The 21,586-nt window shown below is 43.6% G+C and overlaps 1 protein-coding gene across 1 annotated transcript in view; it reads left to right on the top strand.

The window, feature by feature from the left end:
- The window catches only part of LOC146860841 (uncharacterized), a 915,295-nt gene that overhangs the window by 856,480 nt on the left and 37,229 nt on the right, over nt 1-21,586 (top strand). The window contains exon 41 of the mRNA XM_085646176.1: nt 6,302-6,404. Within this exon, the coding sequence (XP_085502302.1) occupies nt 6,302-6,404 (103 nt within the window). The remainder of the gene's footprint in view (nt 1-6,301; nt 6,405-21,586) is intronic.

The following is a 21,586-nucleotide window of genomic DNA, read 5'->3' on the forward strand; positions in this document are numbered from 1 at the left end:
CTTTTCTACATGTTAGTCACCCCTAAGATAGGCCCAAGGTACCCCTAAGGGCAGGGTGCATTGTATGTAAAAGGTAGGACATGCCCTGGTGTGTGTGGCATGTCCTGATGGTGAATTACAACCTACTTCGTTTTTCACTATTGCAAGGCTACCTGTTCCCCATAGGCCTGAATGTATGCAAGAACTCAGAATGATAAAATACATCTTGTAGTGAAGTTGGTTTTAACATTCTGTGTTTGAAAATACCACTTTTAGAAAGTAGGTATTTTCTTACCCAATCATCCAGCCTGCCTCTGATAGCTTGTGTATTGTCTGTCTGGTTTGTGAGTGACAAGGGCTGGGGGAGACTCCAGGAGACAGGGTGAGTCAGCACAGGGCTGACTAGACCTATCTGCATGTAGATGGGTGGGAGGAGTAGCACCTGGGTCTGAATAGGGCTGTGCCTACCTTCCACAATGCTGGCTCCACCTCCGGTAGTGCATCTGAGGATCCTGGCCCACACTAACAAAGGAAGAAGGTGCACACTGGCAGAGTGCACCCAGGACTGGTTTGAACTCGGTACAAGACCCTCTGCCTTCAGAGAACAACGTATTTGCTAGTATAAATATTGGGGCCCAGACCCCAAGATTTCAGAACTCTTTTGGATCAAGAAAACTGCCAAGAAGAGGAGCTGGAGAAGCTGTGAGGAGGTACTACCACTTTGCTGTGTGCTCTGCTGTGTTGGCCTGCAGTGGCTGCTTCTGTCTTGGGCAGTGAATGGACTGGACTGAACTTTCTGCAATCTACTTTTGTGAGTTTCTCCAAGGGCTTGAGGTAGAGCTTGCCCCCTGTTCAAGAAGTCTCAGGAATAGCAAAGACTTCAAGCTTGATGCCGTCTATGACACCGCTGCCAACTCCGTGTCCTGAAGGCACCACAGAGGGCACTGCCGCAATGCCACACCGTGACCCTGGTCTCACCAACGATGCCTGCTGACACCGCCACTGAGCTGCTGCTCGCACCGCAACCTGTGGGCACCGCACTCTGCACCGCCTCACTTCACGACGATGCCTTTGTATCCCCGATGACGCCGCTCCACGTCGGATTCGACGCCGCTGCTTGCACCGTGGTTCGAGGGCACCGCTCGTAAAGTTACACGATGAACTGCCCTCATCCTGCACCGCAGCCTTGGCCTACTGACGCCGGTGCCATCTACTCGAGTTAGTCAGCGGACGACAGCGCTCCAGCCACAACGACGCCGCTGCTTGTACCGTGACGAGCACCACCTTCATCTCACACCGCGACCCTGGTCTCACCGACGAAGCCATCTGATGCTGCCACCGAGCTGCTGCTCGCACCGCGACCTGAGGGAACCGCATTCCGCACCGCTGCACTTCGCATCGCAGCACCCGACGCCCGCCAACAGCAGCGCTCCTGACTTCAACAAAGAGGAGTTCGATCTGCAACGCGTGTGACTTCGAGGGCCCAGACGACTCCTGCACCGACCTCCGGAACCAACGCCTGCAGGCGCCATGTGTTCGGAAGCTCAACGAGAAGTCATCAACGCCCTGCATTTCTGAAAGGTACTGTTTGCAGGTCTTCCCAACTCCGCAGCTGGCCTGCGACGCCGCGGTCAGCCAGAACTGTTTGGATTTGTTTGCTCACGTCGCCGTGACAGCCCCGGACTGAGCTATATTATCAATACATTAATTAAAAATACCAATAAATTAAAAATATAAATTACCTTAACAACATCAAATTACTTCTCACCCTATTCCCAAATAAAAATACAACTCACTCCACATACAATTTTAAACAATTACAATATTTATCAATTAATAAATTAATAAAAATTAATTACAAATTAATAATTAATAAACAATAAATAAATTAACTACACCAATAAATTACAATTACTAATTACAAATAAATTACTTCCCACCTATTCCCCCATAAACCCACATCCCGCTCCAAAAATTAATTAATACAATTAACATAATTATCAATTAATAAAAATTACTAATCAATTATTAATTGATTAATAATCAATTAATTATCAATACCAATAAACAAAAAATAATAATTACTTAGTTACATTAAATTACTTCCCACCCTACTCCCCTAGAAACCCACAACCCGCTAAGGTACTAAAACGCATAATTTACTAAAAAAAAAAACACGAACTTCTAAAAAAATGTATACGTATATGTAAAAAAATATATAATAATTACAAAAAACATATAATACATACATATAAAATACATAGTAATATAAACATCGATATTATCAACATCGATATTTTTGTATCGATATTAATAACTTTGATATTATGTACTTCGATATTTCTTTCCTTAAATTCGATATTCTGGTCGATATTGTGTTGACGATATTCTTGACATCGATATTATGTCCCCACGATATTAAAAACTCGATATTTATGTATATAGATTAAAAAAACTCGATATTATGTCTGTACACTGGCTCAGACAACCCAAACAGAGGAGTTCACACCAGATGGCAAACTAAACACTTTGATCTCAATATTCAGCTTAATGCTCGACCAAAAACTCTGTCCAATTATTAGGTGGCTACAATCAATTGAGAAGTCTCTAGCTAATCACTGTAATCTAAACAATGCAACCGAGGACAGGCCCATTGAATGTTCTAATTCAAACTGAACTTCAACTTATCACGCCCAATTGCAGACGTGGCCGACCAGTGGTACTGAACTAACAAACAAGCCACAAACGGACCCTTCCTCTAACAATGAAACGTTACCTAGATGGAACCTGGTCCCACAAACAGCCATCCCTTCCATCACCAAATCTACTAGAGAGACACAGCCTCTGAGATACAATCGTCCTGACCTTTCTGGAGGAGTTAATGAAGTGTCTACCCCCATGAAAGACTCACTGAGCCTCCCTCCAGCTGCTTTTATATGCAGATGACGCAGTTTTAATGCCTCGGACCCCCAAGGCACTCCGCCTTTTGGTGTCAGCATTCATCGAATTTAAGCCTAATCTAGGGGGTCTATTAGAATGTCGGACGGATCGCCACCATCATGCAGGCCATTCTCCTCCGCCCGCATGCCATTTCCCCCTGCCGTATTAGTACGGTTTTCCGCTGGTCACACAGGTGACCGGGCAGAAAAGGGGCCTGATATGGTGGCGGTGTCTGCTAGACACCGCCATCCATATTATGTTGGCAGCGGGAAGCAGCCTTTTTGTGGCGGCGTTGCCCCCACGGAAAGGCATGCGGTTTTCTCAGTTGGGGGCACGTTGCGGGCCCCCAGGATGTTGGGAGGGTGGGAGGGGTACAAGGGGGGTACCTATGGTACCGGCCTGCATTGGCACTGACAAAGTGGCAGGCACCGTACGGTGCCTGTCACCTTGTGCATGCCAAGGGACGACGTGCATAGAGGATGCCACGGTGGCGGTGGCATCCTAATTGCTGGTGCGGGACCGCCGCACCACTCGCGGCCAGTCCCAGCACCGCTAGGGTGCCATCCTAATAGGCCCCTAGATCTTCAAACAAATTTCACAAAATCTCATATCATAGCATGTGGGCCACGTTGCACTCAATTGTCTTCTATGCAAGTAGGAAATAACTCTCTAACAAGTGTCAAGAGCTTCCCATACTTTGGAGTTATGTTTTCAGCCTCCGGAGCTTGGTCACCTAATATCGCACAGCGTAGAATGATATTCTCAAAGGCAATTGGATCATTACTTTCCCTTCCTCAACCTCGTGGTGGGGGCAACTGAAAGCAATGTTGCAAATATATACATCCCAATTGCTACCTATGGTTCGGCCATTTGGCGGGGCTGCAAACTGCGTAACCATACAATCAGAGAAAAATAGGTTTTGCAGGCGCTTGCTGGGTGTACCACTTTCTTCCCCCCATGTCATCTGTCATATAGAGTTAAATTTGTTATACATAACCAATTTTATCAGAATAAGGCCATTGTTACGTCGGTTATCTACTTGGAGTAATGAGAAGGCATCACTTACAAGAGAAATAATAAATGACTGCATCTCCTGTGATAATGGCCTCCAAATTCCGTAGTTGGCATATATTAAATTGGACTTTGGGAATGTTGGTATGGAGCGAGCTTTTACAATGAGAGATTTTTGCTCTACTTTTAACAAAAAGGAAGCAGCATTAGCTTTTTATAACTTAGCATGTGAAAGTCGTCTTAAAAGTGGAATCGGGAAACCTTTGATATCCGCATATTTGTCCCAGAGCATCTCTGTGCTACCATCCGTTTATTTAGAACAGCCTTGTGGGAGATGGGAGTGTTCCCTGCTATTTAGGTTTCATGCTGATACAGTTAAATACCTATTGTGTTTTCCTTCTGGGTTCCATTCGAATCTTGCTGCTACTTCCTGCCCGTGTAATAATAAGGCAGATCAAACCATGATACACATTTTACTGTTTTGTAAATTTTATGAATTGTATACAAGGCTATTTTATACTCCCACTTTTTAAAAGGAGATACCGTGATATTAGACAAAGTGGAGCAATGTTTTCATCAATTCTCCAACTGTCTGACAATGAAACATGTTTACATGTAGGGTCATTTCTAAGACATGCTGTGAGGGCATGTGGCACTTTATTATTATATCAATCTTCTGCTATTCTGTGCTTTTAATCCTTGTTTTTATTACGCAGTGTCATGTATGGATATGTTCTTATCTGATTTATAATAATATGAAAATGTACCTATGCTCTTAATATGATCTAATGATGATTGTTTTATATGCATGTACTTTTATGAGAGGGTGTACCTTCCAAATAAAAATATTGAACTGAACTGAATACGTCACGTTTATGTCTGTCAGCCAACCTTCACAGTAAACTATCATGAAAATCATTTTAAATTAGTTTTTAGCTTTTAAAAAATGCAGTGTTTTTAAAAATCGAAAATGACAAACAACATGCCCTTGGCAGCCCTTGGTGTAAGTGCAACCTCAACCGAACCTACCAGTTGAAAATATTGATATCAGTGTGAGTAGAAAGAGAATAGATATGAATAAAACAATTAAGGTTTGACCTACTAAAGTTGTTCTCTGGTTTCGGTCAGTCTTAGGGCTTTTGAAAGCTAGAAAGGGCTTTGTGATGACTTAAGACAGTTATTAAGTCATTCTTAAGACTGCACTTCTTGGTTTAAGACTGTGCAAATCCAGGAAAATCTTAGTAAATTATGTTTCCTGGCATACGTTTTAAGACTTTCTAAGACCAGGTATGTACTTTAGTAAATCAGGCCATTAGTATGTGCCTGAGAGTAGAGTAAAAGAAGAAAATAAATTACGTTGACAAATAAAAATCAAATATTTATTCAAATCATTGATTCACTATAAGGGTCAGTCTTGGTAATGGTATTGTTGAGGTTATGGAGTGTCAGGAAAAATAAATAGTGTTAGGTTGATGGATTACAAAGTTGAAATCGAGGTAAAGGAGGACAACGCAAATGATTCATGAGGTAAAATACCTCCTATACCTATTTCTTTAAGTACTGAAATGATTTAACACAAGTTTGAGTTTGGATGATTCGAGGCGCAGAGACAGGAATACATACTCTGCTTTGAATGATGTGCATTCTGTTGAGGTGCAGCCCTTCTCATCTCCAGCAAATCCAGGGCATAGATTAGCAGGTGAGTTGTGTGAGAGTTTCTCAAGTTTCCTTAACTCTATTGAATTCTTCTAGCCTAAACTCTGAGCCTCTCACTACTTTTTTCTATTTTTCTGTAATCTGGCAATGGGGTTTCGCGGAGCTCCCAGAAGGAATGTAATAAATAACGTAACGTAACATAGCATAAAGTAAGATTACTCCAAGGATAGCTATGTTTTCTTCTATCTGTAAGACAGTGGTGGATAGAGGCTGCCACTTGATTTAGCGTATTCACTGCGAAGATTGTTTAATCAAACATGCAGCAGAGTTTTGCCATCGCTGTATATTGATGCCTTTAACCTTTAGTGGAGATTAGACAGAGTTAGACAAGTTTAACACATTCTTCCTTTGGTTTCCCTGTTACCTGCTGCTCAGCCCGTGTGTGTGATGTAATGGAATGTTGATGAGTGCCTGGCCTGTGAGAGTGTCACTTGCAGAAAGGGGGCTGAGCCCTAGGATGCTGCTCTTGGTAGGGCATATACATTCATCTTACAACCTGTAAATAAGACTTATCTTATTCAATAAACCTTACATCCTATAACCTACACGGCCTGCCTACTATGAAACTCTCCTTGATTGCAACAACTGGGATGTTCAGATTAAATGTTGACCTGTTTTGTAACAAATTCTTACATATTCCTTTCTTTTTTCAAAGATCACACCCGATGCAAGCGCAAAACTCGAAAATTGTCCTTCACTGACTACATCACCAAGGGTACAGTAGAGCTGGGATATTGTGAATACAAACAGAACACTGGGTGAGTAGCTGCATGCATTTTGTTTGGTTGGGGGTGCTTGTTTCTAGTGACCTAGTTTGGTCTCCATTTTTGGGAGGGTATGGGTGGCACTCTTCTGCCATTGATTGCTTTGGGCCATCCTGCTTCAACCATCGCTTTGAGACAATGTCTATCACATCTTATATCAGCTGTCTGTGTGCTGCTGTTGATGGTGAGCTCTGTTTAGTTTCTGCTGCTACCTCTGAGACATTACTTTTTCTGTTTGGTAACATTCGTCTTCGGCAGTGTAGCATTCTTCAGAATATAACACAAAGTGAAACAATAAAAAAAAGACACCCTTTTAATACCTGTTGCATGCTTCATTATTGTGAGTGCATGAAAAACAATTATTGACAAAGCCAATTGCTCTGGCCGTGGCTAACTGGGGAGATATTTGCAGTGCTTAGTTTGTAAAATATTAAGTGCCAGGGCTCTGACCAGGAGGCCACTGCAGCTTGCACCACCTATCACCCTTGTCATCGCTGCCAAAACAACTACTGGCCATCTCTCTCACATGTAAATGCAACAGTTCCGATTTTTCCAGGTCCCCAAAGCTAAAGGAATGGCTGGGGAGGCAGGTATTATCTATATATTAATGTATATTGTATTCCTAAACAATTGTTGTTCTGCTCATCTCTAAATTAGATGAGCAGCGCCACCATGTGGTAGACTGTTAACACCATACTTAGAACAGCTAGGTGCTGGTGCCGAGCACCGGACACCAATTAAGTGCTGCCTCTGAGCACCAGAAAGCCCCGGCTCAAATTAAGCACTGGATGTTTGTTTTCATTATGGCAAGCATATGTCTTTAACCCCTTCGACGCGCATGACGGAACGGTTCCGTCATGCACGTCGGTTGCGCTGTGCGCATGACGGAACCGTTCCGTCATGGCCCCGCCCGCGCACGGAATCTTCAGCGTGGCGCGGAAATCCGCGTCGCGCTGAAGAGGTTAAAGGAAAAGAAGAAATGCCACCTAAACATATGCACCATGTGCTTACGATAACAATTTTATTTAGAATAAATCAAATACAATTTAACAGAATACTATGGGCGATTCCTTTTTTAAAATTTTTTTTAATTATTGTTTATCCATGAACAAGTAACACAAAGCTGAAAGAAGGTAGCAGTAGAAATACAAAATACAAAATTAAAGCCAGATACAGATGAAATAATAAACTGAGAAATTTCTGACCAAGACGTACATATCAAAGATCAAAAACATTTTTTAATGAAGTCCCAAGTTGATAGACCAAATCTTTTTTTCCCTGGTCGTTTAAGCCTATACAGTGCTGTCTCTAACTGATATACGGCCAATATCCTGGTTCTCCATTCCCAAAAAGTCGGGGGGTCAGAATCAATACATCTGGATGTGATACATAATCTAGCAATAGACATGCAGATAAACAAGAAGCGGACTTCTGGAGTGCGCCCCTCACGGACACCACTGGTTGATGACACCCCGAACAAAATTACTTCAGCTGTTAATTTGCATTTTATACCCAATGAGGAGTTGAGGAAATGTTGAACCTCGGATAAAAAACCAGCCAACTGGGGACAAGCAAAAAACATATGTACAGAATCAGCCGCGTATAGCTTACATCTAGGGCATTTGTCTCCCCTTCCCGTCTTCCATTTGGCAATTTTTGATGGTGTATAGTATAAGTTAAAAACAGACATATAGAATTGGCTTCTCAAACTCCCCACCAATAGCACTGAGTTGGCCATTTTCAACATCAATTGTATATCTACCGAGGAGGCAACTCTGCGATTCCAATTAGTCTGTTGGATATCTAAGTCATCTGCTTGAACAGATATAAGACATCTGTAGATCTGGCCTATTTTAGCCTTAGCTTTGATCAGTTTTAGGAAGTCGTTGCACCCTTCCAGAAAAACCCTTTCGATCGAGCTTGGTCCAAAAAACTGTGCATTTGCAAAAATTTGAAAAAATCTCCCCTGGGCAGGTGGAATTTATCCTAAAGCTGTGTAAAGGACAGTCGTTGTCCAGATTCATATAGATGCCCAATAGTCCGAATACCCAAAAAACCCCACCTACGGGAGACCATGTCCTGAAAAATACTGGGAAGTACCCCAGTGGAATCAAAAGGGGTAAATGCTACTATTTTAGGGATCTTATAGATGATGCGGACCTTTTTCCAAATCGAAAAAGCAGCCTCCAAAACCTTGAACCGGGGCCTTTTATAGTAGCTCAGTTCAAAGATCCTTATTAAGAGGTTTCGTGCGTTATTGCCCAGAATCATCTTGTAAATTGAAGGAGTATGCGCAAGATCAAGCAGTAATTCTTCCCCAACAATTAGATCCCCAAAATACCGCAGAAGAGAAGACCAATAATAAAACCTAAAATTCGGTACGTCCCAGCCACCGCGTACTCTAGGTAGATTAAGCCACTTAAATGCCCTCCTAGTTCTCTTATAGCCCCACATAAAACGTGCACACATTCTTTCAGTCCTAATAAAAAAGGCATTGTTAAATAGAAGAGGGATAGAACGAAAAAGATACAAAAATGTGGGGAGTATAACCATTTTCAATACGTTCAATCGGCCATATAGTGACAAATGTAATCTATTACATTTTTGAAGGAGCTTGTTCGAGGAATCCATAATCGGGTCTGTATTGACCTCTGGGATCTTATTGACATCGGATGAATTGCGAATACCCAAATACACTGCCTCTGAGACAATAGCGACCTGTTGAGGAAGGCCCACCTCAGAGTGAAGAACTTGCGTCTTACCTAGATTGAGTTTGTACCCTGACACCACACCAAATGCATTAGTAATGGTTTCGATTCTGTTCAAGGCAGTTTCGATGTCAGAGGATATTATTGCCAAATCATCCGCGAATGCCAGGACCCTGGGAGCCTCTATCGGAGAGGCTACCGGGGATTTCAAGGAATCAGACTCAAGTTTGGAAATCCAAATACAGGGCAAATAAAAGAGGTGAGCAGGGGCACCCCTGACGGGTCCCCCTACTCACCACATATTCCTCGGACTCCCCACCAAGTGTCCTAATAGTGGCAGTAACATTCTTGTAGAGAGCCTGTATCGCTTCAATAAAGGTCGGCGGAAAGCCCTTCCATACGAGTACGGCCCATAGAAAATCCCACGACACCCTATCAAAGGCCTTTTCGGCGTCTAGTAAGGCAAGTCCCATTGGAGATTTCGTCACTTGAGCCCAATCAAATAGTGCAATAACCTGTCTTATGTGGTCGGTAGTGCTTCGTCCCCCAATAAAGCCGTGCTGCCTAAGTGAAACCAACAGGACAATAACCTTGCCCAAGCGATTGGCAATAGTTTTGGAAAAAATCTTGCTGTCGGTATTTATTAAAGAGATGGGGCAATAGGATGACAGTTCTATAGCGTCCTTGCCTTTTTTCCTAAAAACTACAGTTGTGGTCCTAGACCATGATCTTGGTGGTGTACCCTCAAATGCGCCCTGAACTATGGAATGCAATTCCATTTTTAGAGTGTTACGAAACGTTATATAAAATTCGAGGGGGATTTTATCTGGGCCCATTGCCTTTTCACGGGAAAAAGATAGGAGCGCCAGTTCCACTTCTTCTCACGTAATTGGAGAACCTAAATAATCCTTATTGCTTTGGGATAACACCGGCCCCTCAATTCCCGCTAGATAACCTTCAGCCACTTCGGTTTTATCACTCGCATAGAGTCTCTGATAGAATTCCCTAAATGCCTGTCTAATTTTCAAGGGAGATGTCTGTAACTCACCATGGATATCTTTAATCTCCCGGATTCTGTTCTGAGACTCCTTCTGGCGCAGTATACTAGCTAGCATCTTGCCTGTTTGCTCCCCAAATTCATAGCATTCCCTCTTATATGTCTCAAATTTTAGGGCCGCTTCCTCTGCAGAGCGCTGGTAAACTAATGATTGTTTAGATGCTAATTTTTTCTGGGATTCTGCTAGATCTAGTTTATATTTAATTTTAAATGTCAATTCTTTCTCTGCTGCCACAAGAGTACTCAGGCTCTTATCGAGTTCGTCTCTACTTTTTTTCCTTTTTTGCGTCGCAAAACTCAATGTTTCCCCACGAACCCCAGCCTTAAAGGCATCCCAGACTATGAAATCCAGAGCGGACCCCTTGTTGATTGAAAAAAACATTGTAATCCACTCTTCCATGTGAGTACAATAATCTTGGTCCAGGAGGAGTTTCCTGTCAAACGACCAGTTATTAGTAAGAACCGGGGAGTCAACACCCGAGATTTCCAAGATGAGAGGGTTATGATCTAAAATAATTCTCGGTAGCATTTTCACAGCTACCCTCGAAAGCAAGGAATAAGAAACTATAAAATAGTCTAAGCGTACCAGCTTCCTGTGAGGTCCAGAGAAAAATGTAAACACGGGCTGGTTAGGCCGTAATTTAGCCCAGGCATCACATAAACCCTGATCCTGCATTAATATCTGTAAGCTTTTAAAAACCCTAGGTTTTCTCCCCACATAGGGCTGTCCAGTATAGACATTGGATCCAGTCTCTAAGTGAATGTTTAGGTCACCACATAATACTAAGGGTTGAGGCCATAGTGCTAGTTCATTATTAATTAAATCGAGCAATTCGGCATCGTCTAGATTAGAACCATAAAGGCTACAAACTGTAAAATGCTCCCCCTTCAACCTCACCTCAACTATCACCCACCTTCCCCATGGATCCTCCCTTTTCCTTATACAATCGCATAATCCTTTTCTCACCAGTATAGCAACCCCCCGAGTATTTGTAGTTTGCCTTGAACAACCCAATAGCTCCATCCCGAGCATACCCAACCAACCTCTATGGGCCCATGGAATATGGGTCTCTTGGAGACACACCAAATCCCAGCTCTGAGACTTCATCAGCCCGGCTAGAACCTTCCGCTTTTTAGGATTGTTTAGCCCAGAGATATTGAGAGTGCACAAAATCAATTTCCTCATTTTAATAATAGATTTTTCTTATAGACGAACCCATTTAGATATGGATATATAAAGGAGCACTTATATACAGCCAAGAGGACAAAGATAATATTAGTGGCACATATTGCTAAATAGAATAAACAGCAGACATAACACTCATACACAAACAAGTTCATGGATAAAGTTTTCCTTTCCCACCACCACCCCCCTCGGCCAACACCCACACCCCCAGCTGAGGAGACCAAGTCCCTCAGAGCCCCCAGCACCAGCACCCACCCCATCACCCCCACCACCAACCCCATGGAGCTTGGGGACAAGGGTCCCCTTTGATGTAGAATCGATCTCTCATGATCCCCCCCACAATGAACCAGCGTAGACCTCTACTTAAAATAAGCAAACAAAACAAAATCATATCGACCTTTGAGTTATCCCTCCAATGACGTGTATAGGTATATATATATATAGCTTTATAACACACTATTAGGACCCCCTGCCAAGAAACCCACGCTAGGAATGCATTAGGAACCCATAGTTTGGAGAAACTCATTGGCTTTAGTCTCAGAGAAGAAGATCTGTGTATGGCCCTTAAAGATTATTTTTAATCTGGCTGGATTTTGCAAAAAGATTTGCGCCCCCTTGGCCTGGAAGAGTGGAATCAACTGGCGCATTCTCCAGCGTGTCTCAACCGTAGCCTGGCAAAAATCCGGCCTTACAAAAAAATCACAGCTCTTCCCATAAGCTTTTTTTTGGGGTCGTGCTAGGTCGTACAGAGCCTCTCTTGCTAGGAAGTTGTTAAGTGAAATGAGAATGGCGCGTGGTGTAGTAGCTACCTGCCCCTTCCCTTTCCTTTGTTTAAAGGGGAAGCGATGTGCCCTCAGCACCTCCTTTTGCCAATCCCACTCATCCAAACCTGTTAAAGCCTCACTGAAGAGCTCGACCACAAACTTTCTTACATCGGGGCCCTCACTCCCCTCCGGGACCCCTAAAATACAAAGATTATTGCGTCTGGCCCTGTTTTCTAGGTCTGTCAGTTTCCATTGGATATCTTCTCTCTGAGACGCCAAAGAAGCTGTAGCTTCGTTTTGAGCAGCTAGATCATCCTCTAGAGTTGAGATCCTGGTTTCGGTCTCTCCCACCCATGTTGTGATCTCAGCACACGACTTGGAGACCCTACGTATAGCATTCTGAAGCCGCTTGCATGCGCTCTGAACACGATCACTCTCGGTCTGGGTTTCGGCTCTATGTACCATTATGAGATCATAAATTGTAGCAAGCGTAATGACCCCCGAACCTACGCCAGACCCCACATTCCCACCTGCATAGTCTCAACCCCATCAACGTTAGTGTCTAGGTTTGGGGAATGCTGGTAATCCCAGCATAGCGAAGCATCAGATCCATGTTGTTGATTCGGGACTAAAGTTCTCCTATTGCGAGCCACCCGATCCTCTATTGTGACAAAGTCTGGCTTGTCTAGGCCTCCTTCCTCCTCATCTGGATTAGAGTCTTCTAGCCATTCTTTAGCTAGGCTTTCCACTGAGGAATGTTCAGATAGCGAGAAAAAATCATCCGCATTAGAAGCTTTATCGAGAACATCAAAGCTGTTGGGGATTCTCTGCTCAATCTCATGACTGGCCATCTGCATGACCATTGGGAGAGTCTCCTCCTGCTGAAGTGAGCCCATGTCAAATGGTCGCTCTCGAAGCTGAGCAGATCCCTCAGAAACGCCTACAGTTCCCAAAATGCATTGCTTTGGTACGTGATCACTGGGGGCCTCCAAATTCTCTGAAGCGAGCCCAACAGGCGAGAAAGCATTTGCTTCATTCAATCCCAAAAGACCCTGGGACCCATTAACAGATAGTAGCGGGGCCGGGGGAGAGTTACAGACTCACCCGCTTCGCTTTCCAATCCAGATTTTAGCTCTCTGCTTCCCCCGTCTTCTTCCACGGTGGCAGACACCACCTCCACAGTACGCCCCTTGCGCGAGGCCCGCGAAAAGATTGCTGGCACCAGTGGAGATGGACTGCGCATCCCCGTCTGCTTCCCGGCCGAGCCCCCGAGCGAAGCTGAGCCGGAATGACCCCCCGTTGCTGGCAGAATCGATGAGAGCGAACCACTACGAGTACCAGGAGTAATGGCGCTCTTAGCATTCGTTTTGCTCAAAGCTTTGGTTCCCGCCAACGCCGCGGCATTCCTTGTTTTGACCGGGGTCCCCGCAGGCAATGTAAGACCCTTCGCCCGTTGAGCACGAGAAGCAGTCTTAGACGCCATCGGCCAGATGCATGCACACAGCGGCTGGCTGCCCACTAGAAGCCAAAGAGGTAAGCCTTCGTGGTCTCTCCAGCCTCCCAGTGAAAAGTCTCTCCAACGCATTCACAGTGCAGAGAGGTCGCCTTGGTCTTCAAGCCCTAACGCTGCTTCATCGGGGGAGAGAAGAAGATCGACTCACTCGGCTGACTTGACAGCCGCCATCTTGCTCCGAGCCAGAATGAATACTATGGGTGATTCCTAACAGACAAGTGTACTTAGAAGAGGTATTGAAACCCTTTTTAGGGTCTGATTATGAGTTGGTCGTTATTTCCCTACCTCTGCGTAAACACCTGTTTGCGCAGGGGTCGGAATTATGAGTTGAGTGTTATTTAACGCATTCCGATAATTATTGGATGTGTTTAATACCTCAATCTTTGTTTCATTTCAGCAGGTCAAATCTGCCAAAAATGTAACTGAGGAAAAGCATACAGTATTTACTGAATCATTTATTTATTTATTTTACAGAGTTTTATAAAGCGCAAACTGGAACCGAATCGGGTATCAGAGCGCTTTACATAGCACCCGTTGCATTACATGAGGACGCATTCATTTTTTTTTGTTATGCACGGGGAGATTAAGTGATTTGCCCAGAATCACAGGATGTTCAGAGTCATTGCCGAGACTCGAACTCAGTTCCCCCGATTCAAGGTCGACCGCCCAAGCCATTAGGACAACTCCTCTCCCCAATCATGCTGCTGTTGGTGCGTTAAACACCAAAATCCCCATATTTTTCCCCAGAAACTCCCAATAGGTGCTATTTAATGCACCCAATAAATAACGTACCATGTGGTATTGTTATTTACCAGGTGCGATAAAGAGCACCAATGCTCGTAATTGGGCCCTAAGTGTTAAAGCACGTCACAGAAAAATATGATTCTTTGTAGTGCAAAGAAAAGGTGCTATTGGATCTGAATTACTGTAGCCTGGAGACTTAGGGGCCCCAACTGCAAAATCTGCATGACTTTCCGTGGCGGCAACACCGCCACGGAAAGGCTGATCCCCGCATGCATAGTAATATGGATGGCGGTGTCTAACAGACACGGCCACCATATTCAAGCCTTTTCCACCCGGGTGACTCATCGACCGGGCAGAAAAGCGGCGGATGGTCTTCTGTCCGCCGTGGTACCCCCCGCCAACATAATCAGGCGGGGGGTAAATTGTATGCGGGCGGTGGATAATGAGCGGATCGCCACCGCCATATGGGCGGTGGCGATCCGCCCGCCATTATAATAGACCCCTTAGTTTAAGTACCCAACAATGGCTGACAATTTAAAAGGATACAAAATGGTAAGAAAAAATAATTGGCCCACCCTTTCGAGCATGGAATGAATGTGAATGTGTGATCAGGTAATATGCGGTCACTTATAGTGCAAGTCAGTCAGTGGAGGAAATGGGTTGACCCATTGCTCCATGCTGTATGCTGCAATGGGGGGAAGCAAAATGGAAATTAGTATTGTACAGACTAATGGGTAAAGAGAGTTGACCCAAAGCTGTTCTGTGTATGTAGATATTTGTGTTGTCTATGTTGTTATTTTCATTCCATGACGTGGTGAAACAGCGAAAGCTGTCTCTACACCACACCTAATAATTTGTTTGGATGAAATAGTAAGTGGTGTGATAGTTCCTTGCAAGTGAACTTAAGTCACTAACTTGTTAAAAATGGTAAGGAGTAAATCAAGCCAATAACATAGTTCCTATTTAATACATGGTGCATGTGGATTCATATTAGTGGAAATGACTGCGGTTTTTTTATTTAATTTCTTTCTCTTCCTGTAATTCATCAATACTTTTTCAGTCTGAGTTATACACTAGATCTCAGTGCCATCAATTATTGTGACATCATCAGACTCATGTCATCACTTCCTGGGTTTCAGGGTCTAAAGTCATATGTCAGTGATGTAATGTCATTGAGGTCAAAGGATGTGTGATGTCATTTTCGTCACACCTGGCATTTAGGTGAATCACCGCCCATGATCACGCTATGTCTGTAGGTCAATATTCAAAAGCCAAACAGAAAATGAATAGACAATAACTTTCTTTTGAAAGCCATGCTGAAATGAAACTCTACGGGTAGGGAACGCTGGACTATTGAGATGCATTGCCGCCATATTGGTCTAATCTCTAATGCAATTTATGTTCAGTCCAGCGGGATTTAGGAGAGCATGATAAGAATGAAGCATTTAAAAAACACAAAATACAGTTCAGAGATAGAGCTGCAGAATATGGTTCATGGTAAACAATGCAGAAAAAGACATGAAACAGTTAAACAGTAATTTGCACTGGTTTTGTTGCCAGAAAAATACACTTGTGTGAGCCATCATTTTTGTTCTAGGTATGTTCAGTGTTATGAATTCATTCACAAAAAACAGTTTCACTTTATATTACTCTTATCATAAGTACCCGAATACCAAGAAGGTTGACTGTTTTGTTGATATAGAGGGTGACCTGAGCTCTACTGCTCTTTCCTACGAGTCCCTCTTCAGTTTCTAGGGTACAGAGATGTCCTTCTATGTCCAGTGTCACTGAGCGCATGCGGCTCCGTTTTTTGTTGTGACTGCAGGAATGGTTTGTAGCATTTCAAAGAAATTACGAAATAAATAGACGTGATTCTGCAGGGCAGCCTTTCATAAAGTGATAAAGAAAAATGAATCTTCCAAGCTAAACTTGGTGCTGGAGGGTGTAGTGGGCAGTGGTATGTCCATGAGGGCAAGTCCTTAGGACAGCCTCTCTCCTGAAGGGATGTCACTCACCTGTGCTAGACATATCCCTAGACCTACGTCACCATCTCAGGTGACTGGTCTAATAACAAGCATTTGCAATGCAGTGTCTCGCATTTGCGAGAGTTTACACTATTGGCATTGTAAATTACAATAACAATGCCTTTTATTTATCTATTTTGATAATTAACACATAAATAAAAGCCATTATTATATATAATGCCAATAGCTGAAACTCTTGTATATGCGAGACCTATTTCATTTTAAAGAAGGGGCTGCCATTGTTCCGGTCAACTTGAAAAGTGAAAGCGCGCATGGCCTTGGACAGCCATTTAGTGGCATTTTGAAACACGTGCTCTTGTTAGAATTGACTGGTTACTAACAGGGCGTGGTTGGGCTATCTGTATGGCGCACCTGTTTTTGCTTGAATATGTATGAATATTAAACAGATAAACCTTGTATACCAGGGCTCGAGTCGGGGTACCACGCGGGTGGACGGCGTCCCCCCACTTATTTTACCAGGTTTTAACGGGTGGATGCCGTCCCCCCTGCCCAAAAGCTGGACTTCACTCTTTGGCCTCTCTGGAGCGAGATCAGAGCTTATTCAGAACGTCTGTCTACCTGCATTCACTGCGGGGGGGATTAAACGCAGCCTCCGCGAGGTAGGGTGCAGACCACCTTTCATCTAAAGGCATATGAATACCCATGAGATTCCTGTTGTGACGTCACTTCCGGTGACAGCGTCCCCCCACTTCTCGTCACTTCCGGTGACAGCGTCCCCCCACTTCTTTTTTTAGGACTTGTGCCCTGTTGTATACACTTAAATACACTGAATGCAGTTCATAGTGTATTTGTAGCCATTAATTTACACGAACGCTGTATATTAGTTATAAGAGTTGTACAATATCTGACAAAGATAGTTAAAGATATTCAGGGAGTCAGAGGTCACATGAACAGAGAGGGGAGCGCAGGAGTTTTCGGGGAACCGGTTGCATAAAACATAACCAGGAGCCAGACTGGTGGTACCTGTATCATACATGTTAAGAACATGTAGGCTTGGAAGAAGTTAACAGCTCTGAACAAAATTGTACACTGGTAATGTACGGTCCACACACGCGCCACACTCATGCACGAGCCACATTTCTTAAAATTTGCCGATTATGTGCGGAAGATAATGGATTATGTGGCAAATGCGGAAAATCCATACTTATGCCAAAAAAACAGAGGCTGCAGTATCACATAATTCCAGTAGCTCCGAGTGTAAGTCAAAAAGTCACCACTCCGCGGTACCCTGCAACAGACTGCCAAGACCCCAACAGCACTAACAGGCTGTGTACACAGCATATACCACTCTTCACAAAACAGAGTAACAAAACATCACACTGGAACATGTGACATGAAAAACAGAACATACCATACCACACAATTACTTTTAGCATATCATAACATATAACCAGGAGCCCTTAAATGATACATGAATGTAGAACTAAATTATGCAGCAAATAAAAAAAAGATTGTGCGGCATATTGTAGGCTAACAGTCCAATTATGCAGCACTTTCTTTGCCGCTATTATTGCATTTTAAAACATATTGATACACAATACAACTCATTGCTTTAGAAAAAACACCAGCCTTGAGGAAGAAAACTATGTGCATTCAAATGTTATTCGGTAAACTTTGAGTAATTTATCTGGCACAATATTTTAGGAATACTTTCCTCTTTCCTCTCCATAGTAAACTTATTTGTGCAAAATATATAGAATATTGTACTAGGGAGTACAAAACCTACATTTTTGGGGTTTTTTTCCCCCGTAGATTTATATAGCGCGAACTTGACTCGAAGGTATCAGAGCGCTTTACACGAGCACCAGTTATGTTGCACAAGGACATGTGTAATAAAAGGTGCACCTCTTAAATTCTGTTCACCCCAGCTCTACTTTAAACATTGTCGCCTGGAGCTCAGTGCCATGCTGATTTTGTGTTAAATATTTGTACTCCTGGAAGCAAACATTTCCCAACAAGAAGTAGCGCCCGAGGAGGGTCGTGTAATCACACATTTGTGACATATTTATCTCAGTAAAAAGCACTTTGAAATAAAAACAGCAAACCTTAAATACAAAAATGATGAAAAATGCTTTGGACTTTTCTGAAATGTATGTACTCTATTGAAATAGGGGTTTCTTTGAGAACCCTGTGATCTGAACATGAATTATCAACTGTGACCAATATCATTAAATGCATCAAATCACATTTCCTTTTTGTAAATGATGTAAAATGTATTTTTCTGTGGTACAGAAAAGCTTCCCCATCATTCCATTGGGGCAGCATCGTGGCAAACGCTGACATCTTCGTCCATAGGTAACCAAACAACTTTTACATAGTGCCAGAAGCATTAAGTTTATGTAGCGTTCTGAGCAAATATGGATCCTTTTTGAGATAGAAATTATTTTTTTCTTGAAATTTGCAAATTATCCAGTGCATTGTGCAAAGTGCGTCAAATCCTTATTCATGCAGAACAGATTCTGGGTGCTGTACGCACGATTTGAGCTGCCCTGTATATATCATAGAACACGTTTCCATAACCTAGCATATCAAGTGCTGTAGCATATAGTGTGTAAAATATAACATTTAGCATATCACGTTTCAAGCAAAGGTTTTCACATAATTAATTAAAAACATGTGGCACTCACGCATGACACATTACAACATATATTGTATGATTGCTGCAACGCATGGATTCTGCTCGCCCCCTCTGGATTGGGACCGTTGCCTCCTTCCACTTCACTCACCAATGCACTAACTTATACATTCACTCGCAAAGTCAATCTAACACACACTTAGTCACTAACCCCCCTTAATCGAGTGGCCCAGCTACTTGCCTGAAGCCCCCTGAAGCTCATTCGCCTCGTTCAGTGAGTTAGCAGTCACACCTTCACCCTCATTCTACTGACACAGAGGGGGGAGATGGGGTTTAAGCATAGCCCTGTTTTTGGGGGATATTACAGGCCGACAGATTATCGTTAGCCTTCCACATGTGATGGCGCCAAGAAGCCTTTCTGGTTCCTCACAGCTGGATGCTGAATCTCGTCCCACTGAAGACAATAGTGCCTTGACGCTATCCATAGGAGCTTTAAAGTGTGGAGAAGCATGTGAGCCGCAGGGTCCCGCGGTTGAGAGTAACTCTCTGCCAATTGTAGAGTCCACAAGCAGCAGCCAGGCAGTCCGGTCTGTGTGCCCTTGCCCGCCCTGCTGCTCACTGCCTGCTCCGCCTGACAGCGCCGTCTGCTGCGGCGGACTGACCAGGCGCTACTGAGCTGGATGCGGACAGGCTTCCACAGGCTGAGGCTCTGCGTCCCTTTTCAGCCGCTAGAGGGCAGTAAAGGACTTGAAATGCCTACCTTTCTGCTGCTCTTTCACGCAGGGGGAGGGGAATAGGGGGAGTCGGTGGTGGTTCGCGGGCCTGTGCATATTTATTTATTTATCTGAGAGTTTTGTATGACTTGCTATCAAGTCTTGGTGGCGTTGGGCACGCTGCTGACTCTCAAACTGATTCCAGTTGTCACAGTGGCTGGTCCTACGATACCTCTGAGAGCATGCTGGGATCTGTGCAGTAGAGTAGCAAGGAAAAATACCCTATGACAGCCAGTGAGGTAGTAAAATACACCAACTCTCAGAGTTCAACAGGCGCTTCGAGGGTCTGGGCCCCGGTGTCACCGCACCTGCTGCACCAGTGGCAGTTACGCCCTTGGATCTGTGCACACTGTTCAGAAAGACTTGGGGCCCGATTCACAGAACTAACTTAAGACAAAATCCTAAACTTACTACCATTTTGGTATTCACAGAAGGCTCTTACTCATTTTGGTATTCACAGAAGGCACTCATTTCGGTATTCACAGAAGTTAGGAGTCCTAACTTTAGGACTCCTAAATGCCTTCTGTGAATACCGAAAGTCTTAAAGTTAGGATTTTGTTTAGTTTAGGAGTAGTAAATTTAGGACTCTTAACTTTAGGACTCCTAAATGCCTTCTATGAATATCGAAAGTCTTAAAATTAGGATTTTTCTCAGTTTAGGAGTAGTAAAGTTAGGACTCCTAACTTTAGGACTCCTAAATGCCTTCTGTGAATACCGAAAGTCTTAAAGTTATATTTTTCTCAGTTTAGGAGTAGTAAAGTTCGGAGTCCTAACTATATTCCTACTAAACTGAGAAAAATCCTAATTTTAAGACTTTCGGTATTCACAGAAGGCATTTAGGAGTCCTAAAGTTAGGACTCCTAACTTCTGTGAATACCGAAATGAGTAAGTGCCTTCTGTGAATACCAAAATGAGTAAGTGCCTTCTGTGAATACCAAAATGGTAGTAAGTTTAGGATTTTGTCTTAAGTTAGTTCTGTGAATCGGGCCCTTGCTTTTTAAGAGTTCTGTAGAGATTACCTAAAGTCCCCGGGCCCAGTCGATGTGTGCACAGCTGCTTTACAACAGGTAGTAAGTACGCCCAGCAGTTTACTGTCTAGTGTAAAGGTGTCCCACGTGCAGCCTGGATGTTGCTATCCTTACATCACGTGAAAACATCATGTTTCTTAGGTGAGAATGGCATCTAGTGTGTCTGTGTCTTTTACTGTGAAAGTACAAATAAAAGTATTTCTACATCTTCAAGGCGCAACAGATACAAAGCAAACAGAAAACAAGCAGCATGCCCTGCCCACCCCTCACGCACACTGGCTCCTGCCGCTGCCATGTTTACGTCAGGCACAGATGCGCGCCCAAAAAAAACTGCGATCTGGCGGACGAAAACTGTAGTTAGCGGCAGCTGCTTCCAGACTACACAGAAGTAAGTTTGACATGAACAACCTACAAAAAGCCAGCTAACAGGAGCTGTGCCAACATTCACCAAATGGCAAGCGGCAGGAGAAACTATCAACTACTTGCCAACACATACAGATTACTTGATGCCTCGTAGAGGCAGCGCATGCGCTGCCCTATGCGAGACCTAAAAAGGGGGTTTTGCCTTCATATATGTTTCCTTTGTAAATGTGAGTGTGTGAAGGTACTTCCAGCAGTGTAGGCCTGTGCATATCACATAACAGCGGTGATGAGTTTAGTTTACAAGACCCACCGAGAGTAATCAATCCCCAGTACACCTGTGTGTCTGTGAGATTTATCAAATTAACAATTCCTACCCCCGAGTCTCTTATTCAGTACAGGTGCGGGAAACTCTACAGCAGG

The sequence above is a fragment of the Triturus cristatus genome, chromosome 3_1 (assembly GCF_964204655.1).
Source record: "Triturus cristatus chromosome 3_1, aTriCri1.1, whole genome shotgun sequence".
NCBI lineage: Eukaryota > Metazoa > Chordata > Amphibia > Caudata > Salamandridae > Triturus > Triturus cristatus.